General features: G+C 36.3%; 1 protein-coding gene across 5 annotated transcripts in view; it reads right to left on the bottom strand.

The window, feature by feature from the left end:
• Window positions 1-14435, bottom strand: part of LOC147571150 (cullin-4B-like) — a 139201-nt gene that overhangs the window by 50650 nt on the left and 74116 nt on the right. For 3 of the 5 annotated variants that reach the window (XM_086696561.1, XM_086696560.1, XM_086696557.1), the window contains 3 exons: window positions 6382-6467; window positions 5696-5803; window positions 4451-4564 (listed from right to left, as the gene is read on the bottom strand). In XM_086696561.1, coding sequence (XP_086552687.1) covers window positions 4451-4564; window positions 5696-5803; window positions 6382-6467 — 308 coding nt within the window. The remainder of the gene's footprint in view (window positions 1-4450; window positions 4565-5695; window positions 5804-6381; window positions 6468-14435) is intronic. The other 2 variants (XM_086696558.1, XM_086696559.1) reach the window with 2 other exon arrangements.

Raw genomic sequence — 14435 nt, forward strand, 5'->3', positions numbered from 1 at the left:
CTGAACATCGGCTCCCTATGGATTCCCTTTGTGTTTCCACAGATGGACGTCCATTCCTGTATTATGACATCTGTCTTATAATCGGTCATTATGATGCAGTACATTTCCTAAAGTTCCCAGAGAGAGAATAGATGGAAATTATATTTTTATGACTTTTTGTGCCTGATATAGGACAGTTTCAGGTATATATCTGAATAATTATTTTCTTAAGCACATAAATTGCACCTGGACATCATTTTCCTTAGAGGAATTGAAGACAATGTAATCATATTCAAGTTCCTGCTACTGAGCAATCAGATGCCTTGCAGCCTCCAGTCATACATTCTATGAGTTTTAGTTTCTCACTCTCTCAAGGCTTTACAAATTTTTCTTTGTCTCTTATCTAAGATTTCATGACAATGTACTTTGATGGGGTCTAGTTTATCTTTTTTTTTTAAAGTAAAATACCAGAGTAAATCTTTTTCAATGTATAAATCATATTCAATTCTGAACATTTTTTATTCAACTGCTTCTTTGTTAATCTTTCTTTCAAATACTTCATTTTCTCTATTCTTCTTTTCTCCTATCAAATATGGCTTCCTATTGAGAGCTTCTAATTTCTCATTGTTTTAAAAGAAAAAAAAAAAAGCTCAATCGTAACTTGATTTAATCTTAGGAACCCAAATCAAAATGTTAGAGAAAGGCATCTTCAGAAATTTTTGGAAAAAAAAAAAGTACTTGGAGCCAACAGTGATATGGTGCAATGAATAATTCTATAGGAAATTTCTAGAAAAAATGAATAGTATTTACCATATTCCAAGGGACATTATTTATATCATGGAAATGAAAAATAGGCTCTAGAACTACTTTCCATATTGCTCTTACAATTTCGCTGTTTACGACTCATACATATTCTTTCAGATGAACTTAAAAAAAAATGTTAAGGTTTTATTGATACCAATATAGTTCACAAATTTGGTTAAGATTACATGAACTTCCAAAGTAATTAAGAAGAGCTGATTCTGTTACATCATTAGAATATTATGTAAAATGCTCTACAGTGATGAAAGGTATTTTCCTAGTAAAGAGTCAAATGTGTGTAATTTTCTATGTAAGACAAAAACAAAAACAGAACAAAACCATTATTTACATTTTTTACTGGGAAAATGTAACTCTTCTGAAAAAAATAATGTACTCACAAAATTATAAAGTAAAAATACATGTGGAATTCAAGTGGAACACTGAGGAATTTTAGGGACTTGAAACTAGTCTATATAATGCATGTCATAATACCTTGTCCAAACCCATAAAATGCCAGCCTTGAACACTAAAATAATCTATGGGATTTCAGAGATAATTATGCATCAATGGAATACTAACAACTGTAATAAATGTACTGCTCTGGTTGGAGTTGTTCATAACGAGGGACCCTGTACCTTCTGTTCAATTTTGCTAGGAATCTAACCCTGTTCAACTAGAGAGAATGTATGCGTTGTCTACGTTAGAATCTTTTTTAATAGGGGGTGAGGTGCACCTGGGTAGCCTAGTCAATTAAGAATCCGACTATTGATTTTGGCTCAGGTCATGATCACAAGGTTGGTTAGGAGATGAGTCTCCACATAAGGCTCTTTGCTGGGCATGGAGCCTGCTTAAGATTCTTTCCCTCCTTCTCTGTCTGCCCTTCTCCTTCTTGCGCTTTCTCTCTCTGTCTCTGACTCTCTCTCTGTCCTCTCTCTAAAAAAGAATCTTTCTCATGAAAAGAGGAGCTGTTTTGAAAATATGCTTTCTCAGGATTGCCCGGGTAGCTCAGACAGTCAGGCATCGGATTTATGCTGAAGTCATCACCGTGGCACATCAGTGTGAGCCCAGCACTGGGCTCTCTGCTGTCACCACAGAACCCACTTTAGATCCTCTTCCCCGCCCCCTCCCTCTCCCTTGCCCTCTCCCTCTGCCCCTCCCCTGCTTGTTCTCTCCTCCATCTCTCTCAAAATAAGTCACCTTCAAAAGAAATAGAAAATGTGCACTCTCAAAAATCAAAGCCAAAACATACATGCCTAATCACAAGAAAACGGTTTCTGTCTGGTATTATCGGCATTTAAACACTCAGGAAAATATAGTCTTTCATGATTCCCTTTTCAACTGTATTACAAACAACGCTTACTGTTCTCTAATTGGGGATTTCTACCCCTGAAGATCATTTGAAATATTAAGAAGAATTATAAGAGAGAACAATTAAAAATGGTATCTTCATAGTTTAATTAGCATAGACGCTCATGATGAATACATTAGAGGGATAAAAAGAAGTAGCAGCGTGACATGTACACTAGTAATCTCGGTAAATAATCGTAAAATGAGACAAAACTAAGTGTTACATGTTTGCAAAGTCACATAAAACAACATGGTTGTATATAAACTTGTTTATTCATTTCAGGATTCTGAAGTGAAAGGACTGAGATTATTTTTTATTTTTAACTACAACTCTGTACTATTTGACTTGTTCTACTGGCATATACTGAGTTTTCCACGTGTGTTAAGGGCCAAAAGTAATAAAGAATTCACACATATACATGAAAAATTAGTTATGATTAGTTATTATCTTGCTTCAATTCCTCCAGTAATATTAAATACTCAGGTGTAGCCTGAGGATTTAAATCATTTCGGCCCAACTTTACCTTGGGGGAATCAAGTGAATCTCACGTTATTCTAGAGAACCAGAAGCATCTAATTGTCATTGCTTCGGGAACATAAACATAAACATGTTTTTCTTTCCCTCTGCTCGTATCAAACTTTAGTTATTACCTTTCAGCAAGGCCACCCCCAAACTGGCAGAGGCAGAATTAAAAACAAAACCTCTTTTCTCATCCATTAATACTTGGATCACTGAGGCGCCATACTGAAGTTCGACACTAAGGAACAGGTTCAGTCTCTTCTTTGAATGCTGACTAAAACATGTTGGACACACTTATGTATAGATTGTCAGTGCCTGGGGCATCTATGAAAAAACTAAGTCACACAGTAAAGTGCATATGAGGATGTATAACTTCTTGTGGCTGCTGTAACAACTTACCACACACATCGTGGTTTAAAAAGACACAAATATGTATTCTCTCCAAGTGTGAAGGCCAGAAATTCACATCAGCATCCTTGGGGAAGAATCAAGGTGTAGCAGGACTCTAGTCTCTTCAGAGGGTTCAGAGTATCTTCTAGCCTCAGGTTCTATCTTTACATCACCCTTATCTTTCTCTTTTCTCTGTCTCTCTGTCTCGGGGGGGGGGGGGTGGGGCGGGGCAAAGGGGCGGGCACCCTGTATGTGGATTTCTGTGTATAAGCTTGCCAAGCCTCTCTCTCATAAGGAAAGTTGATATGGAATTTAGGGCCCATCATATAATCCAGGATGAGTTCCTCATCTCAAGGTCTTTCATCACATCTGCAAAAACCTTCTTCACAATATAGAAACGTTAGTTCCAAAGCATAGTCAGTTTACGGACTTATCTTTGGGGCCCAATTTTCAACCTACAACACAGGGTAAGAGTCAAAGGTGCTGGATACGAGGAGACATCCAGCCAATTCCTCTGTCATTATTTCAGAAGTTCCAACAATGGATGCCACTAGACACAAAGGGAGTTCATCGCCTATTATATCCCAACAGCTCCTTACACACTAGACATCAAGAAATGATCTCTGGGATATCAGTCTACATTTTTCTTCTGTGCTTCATTTATGCCATTGCATCAGAATGTTACTGTGTTTCTCCATTCCACACAACCCAGGAGCTTTTGTACTGATCTTTTTTTTTTTTTTAATCTTGAGAAATAGTTTTAATAAAACAGTTCACTCAACTATGTCATAACAACATCACACCATTGCCTCAAACTCAGTGCATGGTTCCATTAGCTATGTGAGTCCTGGGTGGTTAACATCCCAGGGCTCTAATGATGACTGATTGGGATTTTGAGACATCAGAGATCAAACAATGTGCACTGGTATCACAGAGATAAAAATGGCAAGTACTATGTTTTAAAAATTCACTTATACACAAATGATTGATCTGTCAGCATACTCCTAATACATAAACGCACCATTATTCAACAAATGAGCTTTCTCCATAAAGTATATATTAAAAATATATTTTATCAGGGACCATGGGTGGTTCGGTTGGTTAAGTGTCATCTGACTCATGATCTCACTGTTTGTAGGACAGAGACCCACATCTAGCTCTGCATTGAAAGCAAAGAGCCTGCTTGGGATTCTCTCTCCTCCTCTTATCCTCTGCCCCTCTTCCCATTCGTGCTCTCTCTCTCTCTCTCTCTCTCTCTCTCTCTCTCTCTCTCTCTCTCTCTGTCTTTCTCTCTCTCTCTCTGTCTCTCTCTCTCAAAATAAATAAAATTTAAAGTAAATATTCTTTATCAAGGTAAAATTGTTATAACTTACAAGTCTAAGTAAAATGCTATCTTAAAGATCATTTGCTTGCCTTTTTAAATTCAGCTCTAAGAACACAACGTCCAAGAGTGGACTGCCACTGAAGTTTCCGGCCACTGTGTTTGCTTAAGTAGAAATTCTGGAAATTTTTCTGAAGTCTTTCCATCTGGAGGAAAGAAATAAAGAAAAATTGATATACTGTATACCAATTAAAGTCCTACTTGCAGCCCTAGAATATTATATTTAAAAACATATGTCATGACCATGCATGGTTTCCCCAAGGATATGTAACACATTTCTGTGGAGAAAAGACTGGGTGGGGGCGAAAAAGACTTCTGAAACAAGGAAACAACCTCTGTTGATTCTTCTAGTTCAACATAGTGCATTCGGTAACTTACATATGCTCTTCAGGAAATCCACCAAGATGGCAATACAACTGTACAAATTAAATAAATCCATGGAGAAAGAAAGTAAAGGTAATGGCAACTGAGTTGCCACCAGGTCCCGGTAAGAGGAACAACCAACAGGATGGGTAATTGATTTATGGAAAAGAGACAGCTAAAACCAAAGCTGTATGGTAAGAAAGCTAAAAACCGGTAGCAGCTGGAGAGGGGTTTCCATGATTACTAAGTGGAGCAATCAATAGATACTGAGTGATTTGTTGATGACTTTTTCTACCATGTGTTTATGTGATACATGAGTAAGAGTCTTTACTGATACACAGTAAGAGAAATAGAAGTCAATACCAGTAAATGCAAAGCATAAAAGCAAAAGGAAGCCAGGCTGGTCGATTCAAAATCTACAACTGACTACATGAAAAAGACAGACTATTTAAACTATGAAAAAGACTATTTATACTACTGAATTATTTAACACTGAACTATTTTACCTGTGTGCCCCCCTAAAAAACTGTATGACTACATTTCAAAACAGAGAACAGTAAGGAGACGTTTATATGAACGTACAGTATGGCCTAAAGACTTATTAAAGATTAAAGGCCGGGGTGCCTGGGTGTCTCAGTCAGTTAAGTGTCGACTTTGGCCAGGGTCCTGATCTCATGGTTCGTGAGGTCGAGCCAAGCATTGGGCTCTGTGCTGACAGCTCAGAGCCTGGAGCCTGCTTCGGATTCTGTGTCTCTCTCTCTGCCCCTCCCCTACTCATGCTCTGCCTCTGTCTCTGTCTCTCTCTCAAAGATAATAAACATTAAAAATTTTTACAAAAAAATTAAAAAAGATTAAAAGGTACATGAAAATTAATCTACTATATAATATAATAATGTAAACAGTGAATTTCTTACATCCGGGGGTAAGTGGATCTCCTTAGGGATGTAGGCTGGCCAAAAACTCATCGTCAGAATGTTCACAGTTAAATCAATGTTTCCTGGTATATTTTGGTTCTTCATATACTGCAAAAACGTAGTGATGTAATGAATGTTAGAATTTTAAAACTCTTACATAGCTATAACTCTATGTTAGAAATGCATTACTAAAATTAATCTGAATAATAAATTACTCATTGAAAACACAACCTGCATTTAAATGAAACAGACATTTTATTTTAATAAAATGCTTGAAAAGAACCAAGAACGTGCAGTCTGGTTGCCTCAATTAATTAAACATAGAATTAAGCTTCCACTGTATTTTTTTAAAAAATCCATCTTACCTCAAACGATCTGAAGAAAATTATGAAAAAGATACACACAGAGTCACAAATACTGAACCTAAAATGTACACAGCAAAGCAATGGAAAGCCAAGTAAGAGTAAAAAAAAATAAAAATGGTTACTCAAAATATGTTGTATATAGTTCTTTAAATATGTGGTGGGAAGGTTATAAAAGTATGAACTTTCTTTCAAAAAACACAAAAAAGTGGAGTCTTACTTAAACTTCCTTTAATAGGTCTCTAACGTAAGTATAAATCTTAAGGGAACCAAACCATTCAAGAACTTTATACTACATTAAAAAATCTTTTAGGCTAGGAATACCTGTTTTAACTGAATCATGATATCTTTGGAAAGCTCCATATCTTTAAACATTCCTTGAAGTTTATTAGTGAAAGCAGTTCCACATTCTGTAAAATATTTAAAACAACCAATTATAGGTGGCATTGGAGAACACCACCAAGCAGGGAACTACAAGAGTCCTTTTCCCTGAAATAAACACTGATAAATCTTGTGAAAGTGTCAAGAATATGCCTCATCAAAGTTCTAAGAGATAGCCAAAGGTTCTTATCAACCAAGTGAATATTTAACCAGAATATAGTACATGTGCTATTTTACCTCAGTCAAATTTTACCCATTTTCCTGTTCAAAAGAAATCCTGTACATGACTGTTTGTGCTTCTACAGGGAGTTCCTGGTTCCCAAGGAATCATGTTTGGACTGGATTTAGGTAACCTAGAGTAACTGACTCAACTCTTATCAGTGTGAACATCCATACAAAGAAAGCTTGCCAAGGGGCGCCTGGGTGGCGCAGTCGGTTAAGCGTCCGACCTCAGCCAGGTCACGATCTCGCGGTCCGTGAGTTCGAGCCCCGCGTCAGGCTCTGAGCTGATGGCTCAGAGCCTGGAGCCTGTTTCCGATTCTGTGTCTCCCTCTCTCTCCGCCCCTCCCCCGTTCATGCTCTGTCTCTCTCTGTCCCAAAAATAAACAAACGTTGGGAAAAAAAAAATTAAAAAAAAATAAAAAGAAAGCTTGCCAAAAACATTCACAGACAAATAAGTACACTTTTCCTGTCTGAAACACAAATAACCGTTGGGGCAAAAATTATACATGCCGACAGACTAGGAGGTAAAGCCAGAAAGTGGAATATTCAGGAATAAGAAACATGAAAAGCACAGGCAAGTTAGGGAAATCTAGTAGGCTCACTAGGATGGCCTAGTAAGGTCACTCATAAGCCCAAGTCAGAAAGCATGTTAAGAAAAAATTGGGTCAAAACCTTACATTATCACCTCTTTAAATTCAGGCTCAGTGAAAGCAAAACAGAAAAGCCAGTAAGAAAACATTATCGTAACTGAGAGTAAAAAAAAAAAAATTACCTAACACAGAACCAATTTTAAAAGACCAATGTAAGCTTTTCTTTTTCCTTCTTTTTTCTTTCTCCTTATCCTATCTGTGTCTGTATGTGTGTGTATTTTTCTCTTTTCAAGGGTTTCAGAAAATCTGTCAGTTACCAGTACCTACTGAGATAATTCAAAGGAGCCTTCATTACCACACACCAGAGAAAATATACTCTGAAAAAATGGTAGGAAAATCACAAAACAAGCGGACAGCTTCAGCTCACAAGAGGCAACAACAAAGGCTGGGTAGAGAGAATATCTTCTTTCTAGAGTTACCATTTATTAGTAAAATATAAAATAACTAGCACTGGTCTAAACTACAGTAATAGATACTTCAGAGATATCACAAAAAAGGAATACTATTTTTATTTAAATGGAAAATTGCCATTTTTAACAACAGCTGTAAGACAGCTGTAGAAAGTACGGAAATATGGCAATTTATAAGAAAAAGAAATTAACAGAAACTCTTTGGGAGGGAGTGTAGACATTAGGCTTACAAAAATGACTTTACACCCACTCTCTTATACATAATCATGAAAACCAATCAAATAAAAGCATCCAATGTGACAATCACAAAGAAAAACAATGAAGAAAAATAAGCAGAAACTGTAACACCTCCGGACATGGGTTAAGTGTGCCAATGTATAATTAACGAATCTCAGAGATAAAATAGTGACAAATGGGAAGAAATAATACTTCACATATTACATGGCACACAATAACCTACACATGCAAGAAGCTGAATTTACTCCAAATAGGTTAAATTCAAGCAGTTCTACACTGCACCACATTATAATAAAAATGTCTAAAGACAATTTTCAAAACACCTAGATAAACATGATTTGTTCATAAAAGACCACTCAATAATATTACTGAGATCTCCAAAAAACAGGGACAGTGGGACAATATAACTAATAGAAGGGAAAAACCTCAAATACAAAATCTATATTCATAAAAAGTATTTCAAAAATGAAAGAGACAGTAAGACCAAAAATGGTGAGGGGCTGGATTCAGCTAGCTCTGTCCTACAAGAAATGACAAAGGAAGACTTTTCAAGCTTAACAGATGGTATATCAAAGGTCTAAGAAGAAATAAGGAACTCTGATAAAGGAGGCTACGTAGGTAAATATAAACCCAGCAGTATTATATTTTTGGTTTGGAACTCCTCTATTTCCTACATGATTCACTGAAGAAAGCAATATTTATCATAATATACATTACAAGTATATCCACAACTGTACATAATGTACTATATACAGCATAAACACATGCATAACATACACACAGAGTTACATTTATTACATATACACATATTTCACATACATTACATATACATTTCTACATTATTATATATTACATGGTATATTATATATGCTTTTTGCAATAATTTTCATACTATGTATTTACTACATTTACATATTGAGACATAGTTTTATAAACATATCATAAAATATACAAATATATCATAAAAGTACATATTACAAATACTACATTTATATTTACATATTATGTATATACATACATATTCTATATATGATATTGGCCACGCAATATATGAAGATAACTTTTGTAATAACATAAATACAGGACTAAAATACAGGACTAAAATTTTGGGGTAATATCAGATCTCAGTTCCTGTTAATTTGAACTACTGCACTTTGTAAGGTTAAGATACTAATTTCTTATAAAGTTTATTTACTTATTTTAAGACGGGGACCATGCAAGAGAGGGGACAGACAGAAAGAAAGGGAGAGACAGAATCTCTGGCAGGCTCTACAGACAGCCACACAGGACTCAGTGTGTGAACTGTTGAGAGTTCATGACTTGAGGCGCAAAAGAGACTTGTACACCTAACTGACCGAGCCACCCAGGTGCCCCTAAGATACTCATTTCTATTTCCAAAAGAACACTTAGGAAAATAAAAGATGTAGATAAAACGTTGTGTGAGAAAGAATTCAAAGCACAAAATGAATTCAGTTAAACACAAAATGAAACAATAAGGGAGAAACTGTGAAACAGAAGACACAAAATGCACAGAAAGTAAACATCAAATTGGCAAGATTCCTTAACAAGCAATAATTAAATTTCTCTGTCTGGTCAATTTTGTTTATTTTTTCTTTTCTCCTGCCCCTGTCACTTCTCTCTTTGTATGGGATAAGGCCTATGCCATCAACACTGCCCATTTAGTTTAGCTAGTGTTATTTCGTTGCAGCTAGTGTTTATAGTGTTTTGTTTTTGTTTATGCTTTGTTTTCATGCTTTTGCTTTGTTTCTTTTTTGTTTTTGTTTGTTATTGCTTTATGTTTCTTTTTGTTTGTTTTCCTTTCCAGGGCTACTTCAAGGAACAAAGCAAAGAAAACCTGGTGGAAGGTCCAAAACATCACTGTGAGAAGGGAGACAAAGCAACTAAAGTCACCACAACAGACAGCAAGTAACACTCTCCAAAAAACATGTCATGCAGGGCCAGGCTCTCGGCACGGTATAATCCTTCTATAATATCGTAGCGCTCACAAGTGCAGAGCACGTAACAAGTTTTTCAACCACATAAGAGACAGAAAACTAGCCGAATGATGAAACGGAAGAATTCTCCTCAAAAGAAATTCCAGGAAGAAGTGATAGCTAAACAATTTATCAAAACAGATATAAACAATATAATTGAACAACAATTTACAGTAACAATTGTAAGATTAATCTCCGGGCTTGAAAAATGCATAGAAGACACTAGACACCCATTGCTGCAGAGATGAAGGCACTAAAAAATAGACATAATGAATTAAAAATGCTGTAAATAAGGTGCAAAATAATCTAGAGGTAGTGACTAAGAGACAAAGGGAGAATAAGTGAAATGGAAGATAAAATTATGGAAAAAGATGAAACTGAGAAATACAGAGATAAAAAAAATTCTCAACCACCAGGGAAGAATTAGAGAACTAAGTGATTCAATGAAACATAATGATAACCGCATCACAGGAGTTCCAGAAGAAGAGAGAGAGAAAGGGGCCGAAGGTGTGCTTGAACAAATCATTACTGAGAAACTCCCCAATACGGGGAAGGGGACACACACTGAAATGCAGGAGGTGCAGAAAACTCCCCTCGGATAGAATAAGAATCAATTTTCTGTAGGACATATTATAGTGAAACTGTCAAAATTCAACAAAGAGAGAAAACTGAAAGCAGCTAGGAACAGATGGGCCTTAACCTACAAGGATAAACACATAAGGGTAGCAACAGACCTATCTATTACAACTTTCTAGCCCAGAAGGGAGTGGCACGACATAGTCAATGTGATGAACAAGAAAACTATGCAGCCAAAAACCCTTTATCCAGCAAACCTGTCATTCAGAATAGAGGGAGATATAAAGGTTTTCCCAGACAAACAAAAACTGAAGGAGTTCATCACCAATTAACCAGCCCTACAAGAGGACTGTGAGTGCAAAGGTGCAAAGACCACAAAGGAATAGAGACATCACTACAAGCATGAAACCTACAAATAACAGTGACTTTAAATCCATATCTTTCAAAAACAACACTTAATGTAAATGGACTAAATGCTCCAAACAGAAGACATAAAGTATCAGAATGGATAAAAAAAGAAGACCCATCCTTTTGCGGTCTACAAGACCCATCTATTTGCGGTCTACATTTTAAACCTGAGGACACCTTCAGATTGAAAGCGGGGGATGGAGAACCATCTGTCATGCTACTGGAAGACAAAGGAAAGCTGGAGTAATCATACTTATATCAGAAAAACTAGGTTTTAACTAAAGATTGTAGCAAGAAATGAGGAAACACATTATATTATAATTAAGGGGTCAAGGACGGACAATTATAAATGTTTAAGCACTGAATTCAGAAGCACACGAATATATGAAACAACTAATCACAAACTTAAGCAATCGTATTGGTAACAATGTGGTAACTGCAGGGGATTTTAACACTCCACTTACAACAAGGGACAGATCATCTAGCCAGACAATCAATAAAGAAACAATGGCCCTGAAGGATACACTGGACCAGATGTACTTCACAGATACAGTCAGAACTTTTCATCCCAAAGCAGCAGAATATACGTTCTTCTCAAGTGCACAGGGAACATTCTCCAAGATAGTTCACATAATGGGTCACAAACGGCCCTCAATAAATATAAGAGAATTGATTATCATACCAGCACATTTCAGATCACAATGCTATGAAACTTGGAATCAACCACAGCATAAAGTTTGGAAAAACCCCCACATGCGTGGAGATTAAAGAACATCCTGCTAAAGAATGAATGGGTCAAATGGACATTTAAAGAAGAAATATCTTTAAATATGGAAACAAATGAAAATGAAAATTAACAGTTCAAATGCTTTGGGATGTAGCAATGCAGTCCTAAGAGGAAAATACACCGCAATCCAGACCTATTTCAAGAAATAATAAAAACCCAAATACAAAATCTAACAGCACACATACGGGAACTAGAAGCAGAACAACAAAGAAACCCTAAATCCAACAGAAGAAGAGAAATAATAAAGATCAGAGCAGAAGTAAACAATATAGAACTCAAAAACAAAACAAAACAAAACAAAAACCCCAGATCATCTTAATTTCTTAACCAAATTAAGAGCAGATTAAAAACACAACAAAACAAAATTGATAAACCGCTATCCAGACCTCTCAAAAAGAGAGAGGATCCAAATAGATAAAACCATGAAAGAAAATGGATTTATCGCAACCAACCCCTCAGGAATACAAGCAGTTATCAGAGAATACTATAAAAAATTATATGCCAAAAAAACCGGACACTCTGGAAGAAATGGACAAATTCCTAGACACCCACATACTACAAAAACTCAAACGGGAAGAAGTAGAAAATGTGAACAGTGAAGAAATTGAATCAGTTATCAAAAACCTCCCAACAAATACAAATCCTGGACCAGATGATTTCCCTGGAGAAATCTAGCAGATATTTAAAGCACATTTAATACCTATTCTTCTCAAGGTGTCCAAAAAACAGAAACAGAAGGAAAATTTCTGGACTCATTCTATGAAGCCAGCATTACCTTATTCCCCAACCCGACAGAGACCCTACAAAAAAAGGAAAACTACAGGCTAATATCCCTGATGAACACAGATGCAAAAATTCTCAACAAGATACCAGCAAATCAAATTCAACAGCATATAAAAAGAATCATTTGCCATGATCAAGTGGAATTCATTCCTGGGCTACAGGACTCGTTCAACATTTGCCAATCAATCAATGTGACACATGACATTAATAAAAGAAACGATAATAACCATATGATCTTACCAATAGATCCAAAAAAAGCATCTGACCAAATGCAGCATACTTTCTTAACAAAAACCCTCAAGAAAGTCGGGTTTCATCATAAAAGCCATCATACAAGCCATATATGAAACCCCATAACTAGTGTCATCCTCACAGTGGGGAAAAACTGACAGCTTCTCCCCTGAGATCAGGAGTACATGGATGTACACTCTCACTACTGTTGTTTAACATAGTTTTGGAAGTCCTAGCATCAGCAATCAGACAACAAAATGAAATAAAAGGCATCAAAATTGGAGAAAAAGGAGTCAAAGTTTCACTTTTGCAGATGACATGATAACTCGACATGGAAAACCTGGAAGACTCTACCAAAAAGCTGCTAGAACTGATACATGAATTCAGAAAAATCGCAGGGTATAAAAATGTACAGAAATCATTTGCACTTCTATACAATGCCAGTAATGAAGCGACAGAAAAAATAAAAAAATTGATCCCATTTACAATTGTACCAAGATCCATAAGATGCATAAAAATAAGCCTAACCAAAGATGTAAAAAATATGTATGCTGAAAACTACTGAAAACCTATAAAGGAAACTGAAAAAGACACAAAGAGATGGAAAAATATTCCATGCTCGTGGATTGGAAGAAAACAATATTGTTAAAATTTTAATACTGCCCACAGCAATCTACACATTCAATGAAATCTCAATCAAAATTACACTGGCATTCTTATCAAAGCTAGGACAAACAATCCTAAAACTTTTACGGAACCACAAAAACTCCAAATACCCAAAGTAATGTTAAAAAAGAAAACCAAAGTGGGAGGCACAAAAATCCCAGACTTCAGCCTCTACTACAAAGCTGTAATCATCAACATAGTACAGTATTGGCACAAAAACAGACACATCGATCAATGGAGTAGAACAGAGACTCCAGAAGTGGACCTACAAATGTAGGACCAACTATCCTTTGACAAAGCAGGGGAGAGTATCCAATGGAAAAAAGACAGTTCTTTAGCAAATGGTGCTCGGAGAACTAGACAGCAATATGCAGAAGAATGAAACTGGACCACTTTCTTACATCATACACAAAAATAAACTAAAAATGGTTGAAAGACCTAAATATGAGAAATAAAACCATCAAAACCTTAGAGAGTTTGCCTTAGAGACAACAAGCTCTTTGACCTCAGCCACAGCAATTTTTTGCTCCATACATTTCCAAAGGCAAGGGAATTAAAAGCAAAAAGGACTACTGGGACATCATCAAGATAAAAAGTTTCTGCACCGAAAAGGAAACAATTAACAAAACCAAAAGGCAACTAACGGAATGGGAAAAGATGCTTGCAAATGATGTACAGGATAAAAGATTAGTATCCAAAATCTATGAGGAACTTTACCAAACTCAACGCATGAAAAACAAATAATCCAGTGCCGAAACTGGCAGTAGACATGACCAGACACTTTTTCAAAGAAGACACCAACATGGCCAACAGAAGCATGAAAAGATGCTTAGTGTCCCCCATCATCAGGGAAATGCAAATCAAAACCACACAGAGATACCACCTCACGCTGGTCAGAGTGGCTAAAATGAACAAATGAGGAAACTATAAATGCTGGTGAGGATGTGGAGAAACAGGAACCCTCTTGCACTGTTGTTGGTGGTAATGCAAATTGGTGCAGCTGCTCTGGAAAACAGTGTGGAGGTTCCTCAAA

This window comes from Puma concolor, unplaced genomic scaffold (assembly GCF_028749965.1).
Source record: "Puma concolor isolate L17-30 unplaced genomic scaffold, mPumCon1.1.hap2 unalloc_scaffold_5, whole genome shotgun sequence".
Classification (NCBI taxonomy): Eukaryota; Metazoa; Chordata; class Mammalia; order Carnivora; family Felidae; genus Puma; species Puma concolor.